General features: G+C 39.0%; 2 protein-coding genes across 2 annotated transcripts; both read left to right on the top strand.

The window, feature by feature from the left end:
* Positions 1-1,424: 1,424 nt before the first annotated feature.
* On the top strand, positions 1,425-7,217 carry LOC130912002 (keratin, type I cytoskeletal 18-like). Its single transcript, XM_057829709.1, has 7 exons — positions 1,425-1,918; positions 4,723-4,805; positions 5,121-5,277; positions 5,752-5,916; positions 5,997-6,122; positions 6,334-6,554; positions 6,636-7,217. The coding sequence occupies exons 1-7, from the start codon at positions 1,514-1,516 to the stop codon at positions 6,748-6,750; spliced, it is 1,272 nt and encodes a 423-aa protein (XP_057685692.1). The 5' UTR covers positions 1,425-1,513; the 3' UTR covers positions 6,751-7,217.
* Positions 7,218-9,761: 2,544 nt separating this feature from the next.
* LOC130912001 (keratin, type I cytoskeletal 18-like) lies at positions 9,762-13,645 on the top strand. The gene is made up of 7 exons (XM_057829708.1): positions 9,762-10,242; positions 11,874-11,956; positions 12,034-12,190; positions 12,346-12,510; positions 12,593-12,718; positions 12,801-13,024; positions 13,143-13,645. Exons 1-7 carry the CDS (start codon positions 9,781-9,783, stop codon positions 13,264-13,266), a joined length of 1,341 nt encoding a protein of 446 aa, XP_057685691.1. The 5' UTR covers positions 9,762-9,780; the 3' UTR covers positions 13,267-13,645.
* Positions 13,646-23,349: the final 9,704 nt, after the last annotated feature.

Below are 23,349 nucleotides of genomic sequence, written 5' to 3'. Positions count from 1 at the left end.
AGCCTTCCAAAGAACCCAAATAAAATCCAACATGTCATGGGTTAACACAGGATAATAATCCTCAGACATCAAGATGTTGGTTTCTTGAGCACTCTCTCATGTTGTGCAAGTCATTATAAAGGGGTCATTTGAGTTTAAAAAAAAAAAATCCACAAAGAATTGAAAAGTTTACCACACTACTTTCCGGTCTCAAACCCAGAAGCAGTCTCACCTGGCTGTTTACTGTCAATTCAGCCAGCTAGCTAGCCAGGGATTACACATTTGTTTCAGTCAACAAAAATGTCATGAAAGTAAAGTGGATTTTAATTGTATTTATTTCCCCAGTACATTACTGTAACACTCCACTCCATCCCAACCCCTATAAAAATAATAAAATAAAATCACAGGAGGAGGGAATAGTTTAATGTTCTCTTTCCACTGTCTTTCCAAGAACGCTTGGAAAAATTGTTGAAAATCCTACTGTTGCCAAGATTTTCTTCTCCCCTGGTTCCCCCTCATTTCCCAAGCAGCAGATTCAAAAATAGAAACCAGTTGAAATCAAATATCGGTTATGGACTCACTTTACAAAGAACTGCAATTTGCATATACAAGATAAAAAGCACATTATTTGCAACTAGCTGACACCAAGCTATAAACCTCTTTGTAGAACAGTAATGTTCACAAGTTGACTCGCACGATTTTTCCTTATAGTGTATCTAGTATCAGTACAACAAATATCAATGGTTATGGTTGGTTATTATTTATGCTAATGTTCATGAATACATTTCAATGTCCAACACTTACTAAAATGTCTACAAGCAGGAGTTCAATGTGACGCGCATCTTCATTTCCTCAAATAAATGTAAGTGAATGACAAGTCTTCCTTTTTAGAGGGTGGGGTATGAATTTACTGTATGTCATCCACCTAAATGGAATAGAGAAATAACATGAGTAATTAAGAAGTGTTCCTTAATCCCGTAAGAGTGAAAAATATCATGTGTCACAGATTGTCAGGAAAAACAAGGGCAATACTGAAAAGAAAAAAATACATACACAAAGAAAAAGAATACATATATAGGAAAGTTGTAATGAAAATATACTATTTTGGAGGGAGGATATAAAAATAAAATTTTCACACTACCATATTTGCAATTTTAATTACTGCATGTGTGTCTTTCAAAACAGTTCATCTCAAAATGAAAAATGTATTTTAAAAAACAAGGAATGATGCTACTTTTCCAAATTTGACTGAAAATTTAATGGTAGACAAGTAATAAATTCATTTACATATGGTGAAAAACTCGCTTGAAAGTTAGTGCAATGTGACATACTAGAAGCAATGCTGTGGTTAAGGTCGGTGGAAAAGGAGGAGGTAACTGAGGGTGAGGGGAGTGGCCTGAGGGGCGGACCTGAGGGCCCAAAAGGTTTATATAGTTTAGCGGCTTCCCCTCTCTTTCTGCTTTGTGTCTGTGAGGTCCCACTTTAGCCAGCCCAGCCTGTGCCTGTCTCTCTCTGTCTTTGAGCCTATCCAGCAATGATGCAAACCTCTAAGCAAACTACATACTCGGTGCGCACCCAGCAGTCAAGTGGCAAAGGTTCTGTATACAGGGCCCCAACTATCCACGGTGGAGCCGGAGGGAGCCGTGTCAGCATCTCATCTAGTGTGCGCAGTGGGCTGGGAGCAGGAATGGTCCAGGGAGCGGGGGGCTTCTCCAGCAGCATCCAGGTGAGCGGCAGCGGAAGCAACATCACAGGAAACGAGAAGTTCGCCATGCAGAACCTCAACGACCGCTTAGCCAACTACCTGGAGACGGTCAGGAACCTGGAGCAGGCCAACCAGAAACTAGAGATTAAGATCAAGGAGGCCATGGCCAAGAGTGGACCAGACTTCAGAGACTACAGCAAGTACCAGGCCATCCTGGATGATCTCAGGAGAAAGGTGAGGATGGATTTCAATAATGTACTTTACGTGTATGTCACCTAAGTTAAAACTATGTAGTGAGTTGGATGGGGCCTTAGGGTCAGAGGTTAAATGAATGAATGAAACCCAGAGTCCGACCTGACCTGAGAAAAGTAGTGAGTGGGATTTAGCCAGAAACCCAACAGCAATCGGGATGTAAATCATCAGCAGTAAATACCTAGTAGACAGAGCAGACTGGCCTCCTGTGCGTCCATGGCCATACCCCCGCACCCCCACCCCTCCAACTCCTGTTCCTCTGTGGGCCAGGAATTGGGGCCTGGACCGGAAATACTATGGAGAAAGCTCATAAAGGGTCATAGAGGCCAAAATACGAAGAGAAACAATAATTTCTGGTACTAAAGTCATCAGCCATATCTTAAAATGTATTCTTTTCAATTATTACATTGACTAAAATTATTTAGTAATTTTATATGTTAACTTAGTGCTTATGTTTTATATTTCTTTCCATTTTATAAATAATACATACAGCACCAAAGGACATCAGGACATTGTGCGACAATGAAAACGCAGCTAATGTTTAAGACCATCACAAAAAAAAAAAAAAAAATCAACAACATGAACAAACAACTGAACTATAGTTCCTTCAACATCTGCAATCCTTCATTCAAAATCTTTGCTTTCCAACATTTTTCATTCGTTCATTCATCTTCCATTCCACTTATCTTCACGAGGGTTGCGGCGGTGCTGGGTTCTACCCTTGCTAACTATTGGCAGTAGGCGGGGCACAACCTAAACACCTTGCCAGCCAATCGCAGGGTCCAACGTTGTAATTGTTTATTTTAAACTTAATCCAATGAGAATAAGCTTGACTGTGGAAAAAAAATGGCTCAGAAAATAATAGGTTGCTAGCCTAACGCCTTATATATGTATAGCGGCAGCAATACATACACATACATAAGGTCTGGGTTGAAAAAAACGTTACATTAAATTCATCATTCTTTCTCAATATATCGACATACTCAAAACATTGCATGAGACTGGATGAGAAATCGGTGTTCCTTATGTACTTTTCGGTGGAGTCCTAAATTTTCTGTTGGTGTAAGGCAAAAATGATTTAAACGTTTTTTCCACCCCCATCTGTGTAAACAGACTCCCACGTCAGCAAAAACCACACGGCACTAAAGTCAGCGGTCCATTGCAAATAGACACACACAACCATTAACACACAAACACACAGCACACTGACCTCCATTACCACCTTCCTTATGCAAATCACATGCTCCCACCCTGTTGGCCTAAATATATAGTTTGCAGCAGGCCTGGGAGCAGTTTACTCGGTGGCAGTCTCTTATTGGCTATTGGGCTTTTCACCTGGAGTCCCCCTCTTTATCTACAGCAGTCTTTCTAAAAGTAAACAGTACCAACCAACTACATCTATTGAAATGTACACATAAAGTCAGTAGACCTTTTTCACTTTCTCTTAGCCATTAAAAACGATTATTTTGCCTTTCCCAGAAGAAAATCCTAGGTTTTGCTAAAACGCTACAATAATGGATTTCAATGTGAATAAAAGCAATGCTTAAAAATAAATAAATAAATAAATAAATATTTTAAAAAAAACACTTCAAGGCCATAAATGTGCTCCATAGCCTATCATTTTAAATAAGAATAATTATCATAAACACCTGTTAAAACCGCCCGGATAACAGATTTTTTCATCTTTACTCTTGATTTAAAAAATGTTAATATTAGGGCTGTTAAACGATTAAAATTTTTAATCAAGTTAATCACAGCTTAAAAATTAATTAATGGTAATTAATCGCAATTCAAACCATCTATAAAATATGCCATATTTTTCTGTAAATTATTGTTGGAATGGAAAGCTAAGACACAAGATGGATATATACATTCAACATACTGTACATGAGTACTGTATTTGTTTATTATAACAATAAATCAATAAGATGGCATTAACATTATTAACATTCTGTTAAAGCGATTCAAGGATAGAAAGACTTGTAGTTCTTAAAAGATAAATGTTTGTACAAGTTAGAAATTTTATATTAAAACCCCTCTTAATGTTTTCGTTTTCATAAAATTTGTAAAATGTTCAAACAAAAAATAAACTAGTAGCACGCCATTGTTGATGTCAATAATTACACAATGCTCATGGATGGTGCTGAAACTCATAAAATCAGTCGCACCCAAGCGCCAGCAGAGGGCGAAAAAACACCAAAAAACACAAGTAACAAATGGACATGACACTGTCATTTTAATCTGTTTGAGCAGGGCATGTGCGTTAATTGCGTCAAATATTTTAACGTGATTAATTAAAAAATTAATTACCGCCCGTTAATGCGATAATTTTGACAGCCCAAGTTAATATGTACAGGATTTTATCTTGTTTTGAGAAATACAATAACATTTCTGGAAGAAATTAACTACGATGTTACAAGCTGGCACAACTGCTGTCCAACCTTGCTTAGTTTAGCAACAAAAGATTAGTTTAGCTTGTGAGAGCAAGCAAAATTAAGTTAATTAAAATTTACTATCCAAAATATTGATGTATAGTTGATAAGTTAGTCTAGAGCGCTTGGCCATTAGATAAATGTCTTTAGTTAGAGCTAAATTGCTTGTCTTTTCATTTTACGATCAGGCAAACATGAGTGAGCTAAAAGATAGTAATACTAAATTCAACCTTCCTTCCTTTTGTGTTTAAAAGCCTTCTTTCATGAATGTCAACGGATAGCTTTTTTGTTCCCCTCCCTATCATCAGTTTTCAACTTATTAAATAGTGTTCCTCTTTTGTAATCCTGCCGCAGGTGTTCGATGCCACCATGGACAATGCCCGCCTGGTCCTCAGCATTGACAATGCTCGCCTGGCAGCCGACGACTTCAGAGTGAAGTAAGTCACAGTTGTTTGATGCAAATAGCAACCTGAAGCCAAACAGCTGCAGGCACACCCTGTTTGACTGCTGAAAGGCTCCAAGGTTGAATCCATCCCTGTCGTGATCATTATTGTTATGTTATGATTATTTCTTACTTTTACATCATATTCGAGACAGAAATTGTTTACTGCAATACTAAATGTGTTTAATGCAGACTTATAAGGAACTAATGTCAGGCAAAAATGTTTTCAGCTAAGCAAAATTGGTCCAATTTCTGTATTTGACCCTTTTTTATTAGTATCTTTCACAAATAAACAAGACTCTATGATTAGATTCGAGTCTGAACTGGCTATCCGCCAATCTGTGGAGGCCGATATTGTTGGTCTGAGGAAAGTGATCGATGACACCAACATGAGTCGCATGAACCTTGAGAGCGAGATTGAAACCCTGAAGGAGGAGCTCATCCACCTTAAGAAGAATCATGACAACGTGAGTTCAGCTGCAAACATTAATTTTTCTCAGACCTGTCCAAATAAAACATTTTTAGAAACACTGGACCACCCATTTTGCTCATTGTGCTCTTTAATAATCTTTCTTCTGGCTTCCAATGAATGAAATGACCTTATTAGAGTACAGAAGAATGCATTTTCACCAACCCTGTTACACAACATATCCTCAAAATTCCAAAGTTCCAGAATGCTCTGGAAACTTGGAATCTTTAAATGGGAATCTGTTGTGAAAGAAATTGGAATCATCAGTATGTGGGTTTTATTTTGCTAAAGCAAATGCAATAATATAATCCACGTTTGGCCTTTGAGAAAAGGTCAACGGCAACACATCCAGAAGGCTATGGATAGTATTACTATAGATACATCATTTACATATTCTTTTAGACATGTCATTACAACTTTTGAGAAAGTTGTGAATACATTTTCACAACTGAATTCCTGCTTATTTCTGCAGGAAGTAATGTTGCTTCGTAGCCAAATCGCCCAGTCGGGAGTCCACGTTGACGTTGACGCTCCTAAAGGACAAGACCTCGCTCAAATCATGGCAGAGATAAGGGCTAAGTACGAGAAGATGGCCCAGAAAAACCAAGATGAACTAAAAGCATGGCATGAATCTCAGGTAATCTAATGGACAACAAATTACAACTCGGCCATTCCCATCTTTGGTTAAAGCAGCTCACGTGCAAATCTTGATATCAGATGACAGAAGTACAGACCCAGGTCACAGTAAACACAGAGGCCCTGAAAAGTTCCCAGACAGAGTTGAATGATCTACGCAGACAGCTTCAAACCTTGGAGATCGAGTTGGAGTCCCAGAGGAGCTTGGTGAGAAGCACCTTCACATCACACTTCACTGACCTGAACATAACGCTTATCTCAGCTCCCTGAAATGCTCAACTCAGCAACCACACATGGACTTTGTTGGCATAAGCTTTACACACGGCTGACCAGTTGCTTATGGTACTGTCATCAGGCAGCTGGCTTTTCTGTTTTCATGTGTTAACCCCTTTGCTTTGTATCTCTTCAACTTTTGCAGAAAGCATCCCTGGAAGGCACGCTGAGAGACACAGAGATGCGTTACAACATGGAGATCGAGTCCCTCAACAGCATTATTTTAAGCTTGGAGTCTGAACTCACACAGCTCCGTAACAACATCCAGTTGCAGACCCAAGACTACGAAACACTGCTCAATATGAAGATGAAGCTGGAGGCCGAGATTGCGACTTATAGACGGTTGCTGGATGGTGGAGATTTCAAGTGAGTAGATTACACAGTAAACAGAAAAAGCATTTGGGAATTCAAAAATAGGACGTGATAAATTCCTGTTTTTCTCTCCAGGCTTCAGGATGCCCTGGAAGAGCAGAAATCAGTGAAGACCAAGGTCATGACAGTGACTCAAACTCTGGTGGATGGCAAGGTTGTGTCCTCCAGCACAGAAACCAAGAACCTTTGAAAACCTGAGGCGGCCATCAAACACTCGCAGAAATAAAAATAACAATAAATTCAATTGGGCCAAAGCTGATCTTTTACTTCAATTGGCTCGTGGCTTCTTAGTTAAACAGTAACTAACCCTTAGATTCGAAAACCACTGCAGTGATTATCTTGACTTCTTTAGAGGAACCCCTCCAGAGGCTGACTGAATGGAAAACTGGACCAGAAGAAAACAAATTCATCTGTTATTTATTTCATCATAGACATTCTGCTATTTATGTTTGTCTGCTGGCCGGCAGATGTCTGCTCATATTATAAGGCGAGCAGAGGGATGTTTTAAAATAAGGTTAAACAAAGGCCATCAATGGTAAAAAATACATATCAATTTTTTGACATCCTTGGTTTTTCTTTATGTCCAGTTTGGTCTGTCTGTCTGTCTGACTGTTGTGTTGTGAGGTTAAGACATATCAATAAAATTCATTCCAAGGATATCTGTGTCTTTGTCGATTTTCTATCAGTTACCATGTTAGGGATGGTGAACTCTACCCTGGAATAGTAGCCACTTAATCACATGACACATAAGAGAAACAAACATTTGTATCCCGTCATCAGATCAATAGGCATTGATACATGGGACAGATGGCTTCTTGTGCAAAGTGCAGTTTTGGTAGAGCCAAGAATTTGGTAGAGCTTGCACCCACAGTCAATGGCAATGTATCAATTCAAATCTACCAACGATAAATCAACGTTCCCTCGATGGAAACTAGCCCCATTCAATATGATTGACAAACAGAATAGTCAATCAATGAAGCAGCTACAGCAAGATAGCGTATCTAAGTCTTTTTGTGTTTTTTACAGCAGTCATTTAGAGGCTGTTTTCACAACAACAGTAACTGTGGAAAAAAAGCAAAAAACCTTCCCAGAAATCCTTATAGTTCGGAGGGAGATGGAGTTTTGGTGAGCTGAAACCATTAAAAACCTGAAAACCCTTTCAGAGAGAAAATCTTGACGAGGCTCCACCCTGTCCTCGCCATCTAAATTGTTGAAAGCGCAAAATGAGTTTTATTTGCAGCTGTATCTTGACCTGCCAGATTGAACTAACGGCCTCCAACCCAATTATTCTGTAAAACCTGCCCCGTTTAATTAAAAAAAACTGTCCATATTACAACCTTTCATTCAGGAAAATACTTAATCAAAATTAGCCCAAATTTCATCAATCCATCCCATACATTTCTCTCCCGCCTCGAGTCATGTTTGACAATCACCCAATTGTGCAGGAACCCGCTCAATCTGGCAACATTGTCTGCCTCACATACTCTGGAACAGGAGCAGAAGGGTTACACGCAGGAATCAAGTTTTGGTGGTGGTGCCACCAAACACTGGGCATGTACATCCACACACACTGTACATCCACCTTTTGGAAGTTTCATGCACTTTTGTGTCTCCATGGGTAGACTGATTTCTACAAACAAAAAAGTAAGAACTAAGCGTCAGTTTCACATTTTTTCTTCAGACCGTTTCTGTCTAAATGTGGCCTTAAACTCATTTTAAGAGGAAAACATGGACAATTACTGTTGATTATTGAGTTTAATCATGGGATTCTCTGACACATAATTCTGCTGTCGTTTAAAATTTACCGACTAAGAATAAACATGATTAATCAATGGAGGGTGAAGATTTTTAACATGAGATAAGTCCCTAAATGCTGTAAATGTGTTTTCTTTTGGGATTAAAAGAAATCCATAGACTTCATAATATATATATAATTATGGAGTCTATGGAAATTGATATTTCTTTCATTTAATGTAATGATCATCCATCCATTTATTATTATCATACTGTGGTGTCATTGTAATAATTCATCTAAAACTTAAATCAACTTCATCTGTGTCACACTGAACAATTAAAACAATTGTAACAAAGTGCTGTATATAAAAAATACACATAATAAAAATTTGAATATAAATTGTATTTAAATAAAAAACAGTTGACATGGTAAAATGCGGTTCAATGCTATATCGCAGTAGTGAACACAGTTCTTGTTCTTTGCAGGTTATCAGAAATTATCGTCAAATGTATAACACAACATCCCAAAACAAATCTCTGATCACTTTACAGGGTCCATAAAAATAATACACTGCAAATAACATCTTAATCAGATTATTTTTCCTAAATCTACTCAAATAATTTACTCCATCTTGTTTTGAGTGTTAAAGACTAATTAACAATACAATATATATTCTTCAATAAAGAAAATTTCTGAAAAACTTTTTTTTTTAAAAATTAAATATACTAATTTATTGCTTAAAGTAAGTTTGTTAAGCTTATTTTCAGCTAGCTGTTTCTCCTATTTTTTATTTTAAAATTTTAAAAATTTATTTGAAGTACTGGCAGATAATTTCACTTACTTCTCGTAGATTTACACTGAAAACAAGGGAATTTAACTAGTTTTAAGGAGGTGTGTTTTTTCAGTGTCCAAATGAAAAGTGAAAAATGACAGACACTGTTTAGAAAAAAAAAAAAAAAATCAGAAAAGGCTGATCCTAAAGGATTAAAAATTAACAACATACTACTCCTTATCTTTGTCAGGCACACATCATAAACTCTTGTGTACTTTGCTTTCATTATAATAGTCAGTGCTTTTTGCAATAGCATCTTTGACAGGTCCAATATAAAACAGTGAATTGCAGAAATCATTTATGACTTAATTATAAAATACGACACAGCAAAAAAATTAATGAACACCTCTTATGTCTGATATAATTAGAATGTGCAGGCGTGGAAAAGCTTTTGTATCGGTAATTACTCTCCTTACAGACTCATTTAGTTGCCAAATGCCAATGTAATCATAAACGTCCCTCACACACACATGTGCGCAAACGCACACATAAAGTTTGGTTAACACAACCAGGGAGAAAATGTCAGCACACCTTCACGTCTTCAATCTGCATTATTGTAGGTGTTGCTTGGACAAAGTCTACACTAAATAGTGAAAGGTGAAAATACAATATAGATAAGAGAGGAGTGGTAAGAGGGACTATGGGCCACCATAATGATATATAAGACGCCAACATTCTCTGGCAGCCTTACTCTCAGCGGCCAAACATCCCTGCCCTGCAAACGTTTGCTCAGTCAACAACAAGAAATGGAGCGCATGATGAAAAAACGTAACGCTAAACTTCTGTATGCCCCTACTGTTTACGGCGGGGCAGGTGGTCGTGGAGTCCAGATCTCTACGTCCACCTCTGGCTCACTGGTTTCCTCTAGATACAACGACGGGCATGACTACCAGTCCTCAGGGTTTATTTATGGGACGCTGGCCATCAAGGATGAAAAATTTGCCCTGAAGCAACTGAATGACCGCTTAGCCAACTACATGGAAACTGTGAGGAGTCTAGAGAAGGCCAACAGCCAGCTGGATATCAAAATCAGAGAAGCCATTGGGAAAAGAGGCCCACTGGAGGGGCGGGAGTACAGCAAATATCATACTATCATTTCAGATCTCAAAGCAAAGGTGAGCCAATGTAACATTTTAGCTCAAGCTCTTACTACAGCAAACATTGCACAACAGATGAACTGTCTTCAATGGATTTTACATTATAAATGTCGCATAATAGTGGATGCATTTACTTGCAGTTTCCTTTTCTTTTGTGATTTTACAAATGCTGACCTTATAATCCATATCTTTATGTGGATTTGATAAATACAATTAAAGTCACACTCCAATTATTTTGATGATTTTTTGGGAAATCCATGAAAATGTTTGACGTGCTGAAAACGTGTACAGGCTGCGAACAATTTAGTGCTGAATCTCTGAGTTACAGCAAGATTCTCTTTTTCTCTGTCAGAGCAATCTGGATTTATGGGGTCGGGCCTAAAAAGGGGTCAGGGTGACATCACCTCGAATGCTTGCTTTCTGGCCTGCCCCTAATGTAATATAATGGTAATGGGGAACAGGTGGAAACAATAGGCAATTAGGTGAGACGAGGAAAGGCTAGTAAACAGACACAAGACATGACACTTTTATGTGATGTAGGCTTAGCCTAGTTTAGACAAATAGCCGGCCTTGAACAACACCATAGGGTTCCCGTGACCGGAAGTCCTTCCTTTGGTGGCAGCCAGTATAGGATGTGTACAGTTGACTTCAATACAGCCAATTTAGGGTCCGCTGAATTTCTAGCATTCCATCTGGGGGTAACGTCTGCAGAAAAAAACAACCTCCGTCACCAAAATATAAAATACATTTTCCGTTGGGTTCATGTTTTGTGTCATGTGTGCTTAATAATGCACTCCGTAACAGAAGGCTGGCCACTGGTCCTTTCTTATGTGCTGGCCGCCGGTTGATGCTGCTGCATGAGCCATAGCTTGCCTGCGGACTTTCGAGGTCGCAGCTCACAGTTGGATGGCTGTTTGACTTTCACTAAGCCCCGCTGACAAAAGGGATGCTTCTGCATACGTTCACATAGCCTCGCTGGCATGTTAGATAAGCTCTGTAGACATCAGAAACATCTAAACAAAGTATCATCCAAGTTGTAACAAGCTATGGTACCACATAGACCACAGGTGTCAAACCGATTCAAGAAAGGGCCTAGTGGGTGCTGGATTTTGTTCCAACCGATACAAGCAGGGTTAGGGTTAAGCAGCACCTGACAAAGTTTAACTGATTACACATGTAAAAGATCTAATTGGTGAAAAGGTGTCCTCTCTTGGTTGGAAAGCAAACCTGCACCCACTAGACCCTTTCTGGAATCGGTTTGACACCTGTGTAGTAGACATTTGGCACTTGAGCGGGGCGTGGCTTGAACACAGTCAGCAGACACGCCTACAGTGCCTGAGTGAGACCTTATGGCCCCACCCTATTTTTTTCCCCATTTTGAAGACATTAGTTCGTAATTTTTTTTTAGTATTCAGATTTGGCAGGGTTGCTATCAACATTATTTTCTTTGACCCAGTCAAATAATTTATTAATGTTTGATTTCTACTGCAGTGTCCCTGCTTTTTCCTTCCATGATTTAATCTGTAAAATCCAACCCTGCTAAATTTATCAAAATGAATGTCATAATCTTTTAAGTAATGTAAGAACTTGTGGGTAATAAGAGTTTCATCACTGTGAATTGATTGAAAAATATGCCTTTGTTTTTTTAGATAATACATGGGATTAAGGATAACATGCAAATTGCTATCACCCTTGACAATGCCCGATTGGCCTCAGATGACTTTAGGATCAAGTGAGTGTTTGAACTTCATAAACAACAGGCTTTTAGATGCTAAAAGTATCTCTCTTTTTGTCTCTGTTTTTCAAAAGAATGGACTACGAGATAGCCATGCGTCAGACAGTGGAGGCTGATGTTGCAATCTTTCGAAAGCATCTGGATGACACCAATGTAATTCGTCTGCACTTGGAGAGTGACGTTGAATCCCTGAAGGAAGAGTTAATAAGCCTTAGGAAGACCCACGAAATTGTAAGAAAGCACCAGCAGCCTCAAATTACAAATCTACACAATTCAACCACCCAAAAACAATCATAAAAATGTACCATTATTTTTGTTTGTTTGACTAAAAACACAGGATAAGCTTTGGTCAGGAAATCACTCCCTGTTTATTTCCTCTTCAACAGGACATTGCTGAATTGCGTGCCAAGACCACTCAGGTTGGTGTCCGCGTGGATGTTGATGCTCCCAAGGGCCAGAATTTAGCTGGGATTATGGAGGACATGAGGGCAAAGTATGAAAAGATCATACAGAAGAATGCTGAGGAGGTCAAACTATGGCATGAGTCCAAGGTATTCCTAGTAATTCATTGGCATTGACAGTTGGTGCCATAATTGATTGGTATGAATTCCCTATCATCGATACTCTATGCAGATCAGAGAGGTGCAGGTCCAAGTAACTGAGCAGAGCACAGCACTGAGAGAATCAGCAAAGCAGCTGGCTGAAATAAACAAGAGGTATCAGCAATTGGAAATTGAACGGCACTCGGCACTGAGCCTGGTAAGGCTTATTCTGATAATAAAACACGTGAAAGTTGGCAAAATAATTGAGGAATCAAATAACCAGACCTCTTTTCAACTAGACTGAGACGCTAAAGGCAACACTCCTAGACACTGAAATGCGCTACAACAAGGAGATAACTAAGTACAATGAGATCATTCTGAGGCTGACAGAAGAGCTCAGGCAGATCCGCGCTGAGATCCAAGAACTTACAAGAAATTACGAACACCTCTTCAACATCAAGGTCAAACTAGAGGCCGAGATTGCAGAATACAGGCGTCTGCTTGAAGGAGAGAATACCATCAAGTAAGTTGGACGGCAAAATACTATACAGCGCATAAACAAAGTTTAGCCAAGGTGTTGTTTTTTTTTATATTGCCTCATTGAAAGCCAAAATCTATTTCACTCTTGTTCATTTCTGCAGGCTTGAAGATGCCCTTAAGAAGACAGTCGAGACCAAGGTGGTGACAGTCACTCAGACTCTAGTGGATGGCAAAGTGGTGTCAGAGAGTAAAGATGTGAAATCCGGTGTAGTGGTGGAGCCCTAAAAACTGAACGAGTAAACAAAATTACACCTATATTAAGAAGCACTATCATGCCTATGCACAATTTGGCTTTGATTGTAAGCAACTAAACATTTGCAAAGAGATTTATGTCAAGTCTGACCAACACTTATTAATCTTGAATTTGTGGGTCCCCATACGCCATGCCATTGCATCTTCTATCCGACATGCATTAATTCATGTGGAACATAAGAAAACAGCCGCAGAGGTTTCCTGGCGGACTTCCAGACACCATCCGGCAGAATAATAAAATGTTAGAATTGAGTGGAGGAAATTCTTTCTGCTTCTGAGAAATGTACACTCTGACCTGCAGTCTTTCAGACACGTCCCATTGTGGGCAGAAGGCCATATTCCCATGCCTTGTCCAAGCAACTCATGTTTATCTGTATTGTTTTATTAGTCCTGCCTGCTATTTGAAACATACACTGACCTCTTTTGGAATGTCCTATAGCTTTATAGCAACAGACTTTGGCACAGTAGTTTGCTGCAGAGTGAAAATCATCTTCAGAGTTTACCAGACAGAACTAAATCCACTCACTTACATTTCAAATCACTTGTCATTTAAAAACTATTGTTCTGTCTAAGAGAGGCGTTGATTTATGCTAAATTTGAAAAGCCACAGTTAATTACTGATAGGTCATTGAAATTATGGCTTAGCTGAAAGAAGCTTGGCAGACGTAGATGGGGAGACGGAGTTCTGGAGAGGAAGAATGGGAGGGCAGAACATATGCAAGAGGTCGATGTGCAGATAAAGAGGCAAACTAAACGCAGCGGGGGGGAATTCTACATGCCAGTAATTCCTCAGCAGCCCCTGTAAAGATTGGTTTGAAAATACCTCAGTTTTCCCAATGAAGAGGAGATTTATCTTTTCTATAACCAAGAGACATCACCAGGAACTTGTATGTTGCCTAAAGTTGCTTTACAAAATCTGGGCATTGAACTCTGGTAACATGACACGCTATTGTTTCACATTGTCTTGCCAGGTAATCTAAACATTCACACACAGAAGGATTTAAAAATAAAAAAATGTGGGTACCATACATGAAAAGATTCTATCCAGATTGAGCCTGGTTCAAACACTAATAATTATGGAATATGAGAGAAAAATGACACATAGACAGTTAACTCATTTGCTCCCAAAAACGTATAAATACGTTCTATTTTTAATTGTTTCAGTGTCCCAAAGACGGATTTATACGTCTTTTACAGTTTTTTTTCACAAGAGACATTTATGGGTTCTCATTCAACTTAGCTCCAAAGCACAACGCTGAAAATCCATTTTAAAGCAATAAAACTGGCCACTGGAGGGCAGTAGCGGATTTGGTAAGACCCACAAACCCGATTCAACGGGACGAACGACTGGCCCCACGGCCGGGGCGCTGGCGGAAGACAGCCAAATGGACGTCCAGGATGCTAGGCGGCGGACAACCGAGCAGAACAACCGGGCGGACGCCCGGGATGCCAGGCGCTGGACGACTAAGCAGAATGACCGGGACCACCAGTGCAGCGGACGATGTCGTTGAGTCCGTGCTGCTCGCCGAGCAGAGACAGGCGGCGATGAGGGAAAAGTTTACCCCGACTGTCGCGGCCACAGCAGCGTCATCTCTCAGTTAGTTATGTGTGAATAAATTGTTACTTTGCTATCAAAAGCTCTATTTGTCTTGTTGTTCATGTTATTTTGTAAAAGGACAACTTTATTCAGATGTTTGGGATGTAACTAATGCAAAAAAATATAGCTGTGTTAAAGTCAAAGTTATGCTTGAAATGTATGCTTTCGTAAAAAGCTCAATTTCTCTGTTTTTTCATCAGAAATTGGAAAATTGCTCAAACTAAGCTATTTTCTAATGCTTATATCTAAAGAATGGAAAAAGATATGAACTTACTTTTTGTCCTGCTGAAAGAAGAGAGTCTAATCTTTTTTTTGGTGGGTTCCATGTTTATATAGCAATAGAACAGAATTTTCTGTGGGCCTTGCAAAATCAGTCAAAATCCAGTAAAACTGCCGGGAGCGAAGGGGGTTGCTCCGGTGAAAATGGCTGGGAGTGAATGAGTTAAAGGAGAGGATTTCTGGAAATTACCTCATCACTTGCAACAGTCCCGCAATAATTTAGGAAGTTCTATTCCATTCATGTCTTTTCACAATCACTGAACCATCAAATGCGGCACCAAATGACTCCAAAATGCTTGGGTAGGTTGCAGTCACACTACGAAAACATCATAAAATACAACAAGATATTTGGTGTTAAATGGGATTCTACTTTCTTTGACAGCGTTAATTGGCTGGGCTGGCAAATAAAGACAACAACTATTACATTAAAAAGCATAATTTTAATCTCAGAAATGCTAGTGCTCAAGACAAAATCAATCCAAACTGTAATTAGTTTGTCAACTTTTCTTGATAGGTTTTGCAACATGTAACACAGCCAACAGCACCGAGGTGATGTTAAAATAAATAAATAAATAAAAAGATTCTAACCATAAAACCAGGCTTAGTAAAAACAAAAGAACATTTGAAACGAACACCTAATTGACCTGATATATACAGTACATCCTACTTTTCAATGTCTCACTTGCCAATGCTGGAGAGGAATATAAACTTGTGCACTGTTCTTGCTGTTTTTGTGGTGTAGGCAACAATGTGTTTGAGTACATCACCTCTTTGGAAGTCTCCATAATTTTCTTTAAATGTAAAGATGAACTTTCCATCCACAGTTCTCTTACGACTTTGCTGTAGAAACATTGCACAGACCTCTTCAACCTCAACATTCTTCACCATTCCAACACAGTTATATGATTTGGTTTCTACCTGCATTCCTCGCAATGATAAACTCACCAGCAGAAAGCTCCTTGTCACCATCATCACGCTGGACATCTGAACTGAACTGAAACCCTGGGGCATGTGGGACGGCCTATCAAACTCAAGAGCAACATTTTCTATTCTATATAAGGCACTGAACCCTTATTTGCCCCCAATGGGTTGGCAGCGCCTTGCATGGCAGCAGCACCATCAGTGGCGCCTCCAGAAATTTTTCATAGGGGTGGCCAGATGGGGCCACTTAAAATCTTGGGGTGGCCAAAACTAAAAGCCATAATTTCAGGTTTTCATTATACTATTGCAGTAAAAAGGTCAGGGGAAAACTATCAGAAAGACTTAAGGACATGGCTACTGATATACGTACTTTGGTGTATTGTGTAACATTTGATATTACTAATGATTTAATGTGCATAGTCCATAACTGTCCAGTCAACATTTTGAGTTCGACAACAATTCTGTTTTATTGTGTTATGTATATATTAGGCATATGGTGTACATTTAAGTTAACAAAACAAAAGAAATGCATTCATTTGAGATGAAATGCATAACTGATGCTGCAACAATCTAACGATATACTGGCAAGCGGGGTGGCCAGTGGGGTGGCCAACCAATTTATAGGGGTGGCCGTGGCCACCCCTGGCCACCCCCTGGTGGCGCCACTGAGCACCATTGATGTGTGAATGTGTGCGTGAAAGGGCAAATGTGTGCTAATGTAAAGCGCTTTGGGCATGGTAAGCATGTAGATAAATGCGCCAAATAAGTAGTGTCAATATTCAAAATGCTCTTCATACATGACTACAGTATTCTTCATTCTATTTACGTTATGAGGCAATCACAAAATAATAACGCACAGACACTAAGGAAACTAATCAGATTACTGGTTTGGAAAAATGAATGCATTAGATTGCTCGTTACTGAAAGAAAGTAATCAGATTACTAAGAAATGCGTTAGTGACAACACTGTCTATGTGCTTGCCTTACATAATTCAAAGTAAAACCCCATTCAAAACAAAAGTTGGGCAACTTTACACTTGTAAAGATGAATTAAAGATCCACCCCCACCCCCAAAAAAAAAAAAAAAAATCAAATAAAAGTGGCAAGGAGGAAGAGTGGATCGAACGTCCGCTCACAGTTCCAAGAGAAAGAGTTCAAGTCTGGGTCCTGCAGGACGTCGCGCAACCACTTTTGTTTCAAAACAGCCATAAAAAGGAGGTAAGTAATTATATTTCTTATTCAAAATGTGTCATTTTTAGCTCAGAATCATTAAAGGGTATATAGCGGCAAAGGGGGTGTGAGACATCAATAGAACCGTTATGTGCCAAGAAAACAAATATTGATAAAGTTAACAAAAAAATCAATCACATTAATGAGCAATTATCGAAAATAGATCGAAAATGACGAACATTCCCGAAAGTGTTCCGGAAACAGCCGAATGGGGCGGGGACGTCACGACAAGTGATTGACAGTCGAGGCGGAGCCAGGTGCCTTTGTTTTTTAACAACGAGAGAGTAGCGTTGGGGTTTGTTTGACGAAAACATCACAAAAATGGTTCAAAACTGCTGTGCTATGTGGTGTACAAATAGTTATTTATCGGAATATAGTATCCATGAGTTCCCGAACGCGAAAAAAAAAAGCTGGACTACGCAGACAATGGGTAAAGTTCGTCTGTGCAAAGAGGGCTAATTTTCTAGACACAGCCTCCGGCACGCTTTTCTGTGGTGCGCATTTTCCACCTGAAAGCTTCTCGAACTATGGACAAGTGAAATCGGATTTTGCTAAAAGATTGCTGCTCAAAGGAGATGCGGTGCCGAGCATACACGCGCAGCCACCTAAATGTCCCGAGATATCAAGAAAGAGGACGATGACTAGCAAAGGAGGCTAAGGCTAAGCAAAGGAGGGGAGCAGCCAAGCTCGAAATGGCCAGAGTGAGTACTCTTTTATGATAAAAAAATGTCACGCATTGGATACAGGACTGGACACATGTATAAATTATCGTTCGTAAAATATATAGAACAAATCCTTTGATCCCATTCATATTTGTGTCTGTTGGCAGAACGAAAAGCTATGATAGCGCAATAAATGATCATTATTCTATGAATTCCTTTATTTTGCAGTCACGGTGTATCAGCTTCACAAAAAGAAATGCAAAACAAATCATTGGTGTTTCCCACATGATCTGCTGCCGATGTTTCATCAGTGTCATTGCTCCCCTCAATGACCGTTTCATTACGCTGCATTGGCGTTCGTTTGGGCTCAAATTGGTAATGTAAAACACCGATTAAAGCTTCGTAACTCTCCTCGTCACCATTAGATGAACATTCGTTACGTCCTTCTACGTCGGATTCGTCGCTGAAACTATTAACGAAATTGTCTGCCATCATCGCCGCCATTCAGTATTAAAGCACTGAGCCTTTTTCTTGTTGAAGAAACACCCCTCACTGTCAATTCTGAATTCTCTTTTATTGACAACGAGGGGTGTTTCTTCATGATGGAACCTGGAATATGTGCAGGACGAACACAATGCATCAGCATAAACAGCTCAAAACACCCCTAATTCTCCCCTCACTAGAAGGAATTATATTGATGCAGACAGGCGCTGCCCCCTAGTGGCCGGTGGCACTCTCTTCACTTGTCGTGACGTCACGCACACAATCTGCCAGATCTCGGGCGCCGGTCGTTTTAGCTTGACAGTCGAGCCAAATTTCTCTCATTTTCTTGTGTGTAATTACACGAAGTGGCATGATATGAATACAAAAGGCATGCGTTTATGGATAAATGATGGAATATTAACATTTTCCCAGGGCATTACATACCCTTTAATTGATGTCTAATATTTCATTCAAAAAAAAAAAAAAAGATTTTTATATATAAAAAATTATTCACTCGAATATTTTAAAACTTTTAAACTAATTACGTCACAATGAAAAAAATGGTGTCTGTAAATAAATTACGGATACCTACCTCATAACTATGGCTTGATTTTGTTACTGTCGCATTTTCCCCGATATGTTAGATGATAATCGATCCAAACAAAGAAAAATAGAAAAAAAAAAAAAAAAAAGGTTTAAAAGGGTAAATATGAAAAAGAACATCTCAACCACTCCTTGATGTCTGCGATTTCTGCATCGCGACCCTTGTTATATTACCATGTTTCACCCATAAAATCACCCAAAAAATCCAGCTGTGGCCTTTTACATCTATGTCTTGACACTTGATGATACAAGCTACATGGAGTTTTTGGATTGAAAAAAGGTAAGTACGCGATAATATCTCGTTAAAAACATGGCGTCTTTATGCTCTCGCGTGCTCTCACCGCAAGTTAGGGTTTTGCTGTTTTTTCTTTTTCTTTTTTTTAAATATCCTCCTGTTTAAAAATTTTCTTCCCCCAGAAAATTGAGATTTTAAGCTTTCCAATGATGTATCACACATGCATATAGTACAATTTTGAATTTTGGCCAAATTGGGGGTCTCAGAGCTGTACTTCAAGTCACTTGAGTGTTTTCCGCCATATATTTTATAAACGTTACATTTTTACATACCTGTACACTTCAATGAAATACATAATTTGTTATCATTGATTTAAGATTATTGATAAAATAAAATTATTTTTTATTTAAATGTGAAGAATGAGATAAAATCATTCAATTCACCAAAGCGCTTGTCTTCCAAAGCATTTTTATTGTTCATCTGTGCATTTTAGGGGTGTTTATGCGAGTCAATCCACCTCAGAGTGCCACATTTTGGGTTAAAATCCCAATGTCATATTTTGCCTGAGAACATGTATTTCAGACTGATCCTCTATGTCCTAGGGCCCGATATTCAGGCGGCTGCGAGAGGGGTGTGAACCGCTTGGGGCCACCAATGCTGTAGGTTCTCATGTTGCTCAAAAACAGTGACAGTTTTTCATTCCACACATTCCTTCGGTTTATCTGTACATTGCAACTGAATATATGACAAAAAATGCCACAATCCGCCTCAAAGTGCCACATTTCGGGCTATCAAGTCAAAGTTATGCTTCACATCACATATCAAAATATAATTTCGTCTGTAAACCAGTATTTCACTCTGTCTCTCTGGCCCAGCCCTGGTGGCTAAGGGGGCGCACAGATTGTCTTGAAGTCCAAACTACAGGGGTGGGCATAACCATAATTAATCGCGCGTTAAAAAATTTGGAATTAGTAGTAAGACGAACTAACACATTAGGGTCGAGTGTGAGGGAGTGCGCTTAAACGCCAATGAGACTCCACAAATACTCAAAAAACTCCTCTTGAATTCCTCTTTAGTCTTAAATTACGTTAAAAGTTCCTCTCCATTTGAGAGACTTTAATGTGGCTATTAAGAGCAGCTTCATAATATGTTATTAGTGACTCTAAGTACTTAAATAAACAGTTTAAATTGAACTTTTCCTCTGCTCAGAAATCCCTGAAAGGCCATTGCCACACTTTGTAAAGTGCCGCTGTTTCATCTTAGCCTCCTTTTTCTGCAGTAAAACGGTTAATAGGCTTAGCTTGACTAACGTCATGAATCATCTCTCCCTACTCTCACTGTCACTATCAAACACACGGTCTTTCCCCCTGTCTGCACATCTGCTGGGCGTGGGTCAGAGCGTCAGTCGTCCGACTGGTTGGGCCTCCTCTCATTGAGGAGGAGGAGGAAATGGAGGACTGAACAGATGGCGGCTGTGAGAGAGGTCGCAATGACAGGAGGGCAGAACGACAAAGTGAATTAAAGCAAAAAAATCGTAGAAATGAACGAATATACCTTATTTCGTGTTGTTAATGAGCTGTCTAATTGGACCAACAGACATAAAGGAAGCGTTTTGCAAACAGAAACTATACAGTCAGCATATTGTCTCCAATTAAAAGGTAATTTACTTAGTGGACAAACATAGCGGACTTACACGTGACATAATCAGAATTAAAAATGTACGTAACAATTGTTTCAAATCAAGTTCTATGCACTTTGATCAACTACAAAAGAACATTTAACTTTAATGCATCAAGGGTCATCACATACACAAACACAAAAAAAAAAAACGCTGCATAAAAATCCAATGTTTTACAGTTACTCTTTGGTGTTCAGTGATGTGAGGGTATATTTAGTGTATGTACCTGCATGCAGTATGACTTTAACCACGCACATACAGTCCATATACTATACATAAAAATACCCCTATGAAAAATACCTGAATGGAGGCAGTCGGGACAGTGTACACAATAAATTGTAGATTCTAGAGTACACCAAAGTAAGATCAAGCATAGACTTCATAAAATATTGATGGGACAGAGAGCGCGGGGCCGATTCATAGGGGGCCTATTTAAAAAAACAACAACAACAAAAAACAGGCACCTACCTTAGGCATATATGAGTCTCCATCAGCAGCAGCATTAAAACAATTCAGTCTATCCCTTATAAAATTCTGATTAATGATTTTTTATATAAGTATAACAAAACTGAACAAAACTAACAAAAAATGGCTATAACATTCTCAGATTTTACACAAATCACCAAATGCATATTATATATATATATATATATTTTAGGGCTGTCAAAATTGTCGCATTAACGCGCGGTAATTAACTTTTTAAATTAATCACGTTGAAATATTTGACGCAATTAACGCACATGTCCCGCTCAGAAAGTATTCTGCCTTTTGGTAAGTTTTACAGCAAGGCTTTTTTTGCTGTCCAACAGCGAACTCTTGTGGTCGCTTTGCGACATGGTTTATTATTTTCTTGCCAGTTCATTATGGCTGCATGACATCTCGGGCTGATAATGTTGTGCTTATATGATCCTTGGACAAGATTTGTCCGTAAGTATGGTTGTTGTAAAGAATGTACATATTATGTTAGTAAGCGAAATGTTATATTTTTTGTATGAGACGCTTTTTGTTTATGTTTAGTGAACCTGTATAGCGTGCTAAGCTAACGTTGTTGCTAATGCAATGCTTGTGTATTTTGTAGTTTTACGATGGTCTAAAGAGGACAATGGTTTGAGGCCATTTTATTAATAAATCAGATGAAAGAGGAAGTCTAATTATTAAGGCGTCGTTCACTAGCTGTCTAGCTTTGGAAAAAGTAGACGCTTCGGAGTGAGGACAGCATAGACAGATTTAAATGACAGTAGAGTGAAATGCCCACTACAGTCCTTATGTACCGTATGTTGAATGTATATATCCATCTTGTGTTTTATCTTTCCATTCCAACAATTTATTTTACAGAATATATATATAATTTACAGAAAAATATGGCATATTTTATAGATGGTTTGAATTGCGATTAATTGTGATTAATTACGATTAAAATTAATTAAGTAATTTTTAAGCTGTAATTAACTCGATTAAAAATTTTAATCGTTTGACAGCCCTAATACATATATATATATATATATATATATATATATATATATATATATATATATATATATATATATATATATATATATATATATATGAAGTGAAGGCAACAGTAGTGATCTGGACACTAGGGGCAGTAACACCCAAGCTAGGTGCATGACTCCAACAGATACCAGGAACAATGTCCGACGTCTCCGTTCAGAAGAGCGCAATCCTAGGAACAGCTAAGATCCTGCGGCGAACCCTCAAGCTCCCAGGCCTCTGGTAGAGGACCCAAGCTTGAAAAGAGAGACCATACCGGCCAGGTGGGCGAGATGATTTTTTTCATATATATGTAAACAGTGTATCACACAAGTGAGTACACCCATCGCATTTCTGCAGCTATGCAGCTGTCACCCCGGGAGGAAGCCTCTTCTGAAGACGGTACACAAGAAAGCCCGTAAACAGTTTGCTGAAGACATGTCAACAAAGCACATGGATTACTGGAACCATGTCCTATGGTCTGATGAGATGGGCGGGCTTTCTTAGGTACCGTCTTCAGAAGAGGCTTCCTCCTGGGGTGACAGCCATGCACACAAATTTGATGTAGAGTGCGGCGTATGGTCAGAGCATTAACAGGCTGACCCCCCACCTCTTCAATCTCTGCTGCAATGCTGACATCACTCCTGTAACGAGTCACATGACATTTTAGAGGGAAAATGACAAGCAGTACTCAATTTGGACATTTAGGGATGTACGTAGTTTCTAAGGGGTGTACTCACTTTTGTTGCCGGGGTTTAGATATTAATGTCTATATTTTGAGTTGTTTTGAGGGGAAAATAAACTATTATATAAGCTGCACACAGACTACTTTTCATTGTGGCAAAGTGTCATTTAGTCAGTGTTGTCCCATGAAAAG

Source organism: Corythoichthys intestinalis, chromosome 2, assembly GCF_030265065.1.
Source record: "Corythoichthys intestinalis isolate RoL2023-P3 chromosome 2, ASM3026506v1, whole genome shotgun sequence".
NCBI lineage: Eukaryota > Metazoa > Chordata > Actinopteri > Syngnathiformes > Syngnathidae > Corythoichthys > Corythoichthys intestinalis.
This window is presented reverse-complemented; position numbering and strand designations above follow the sequence as displayed.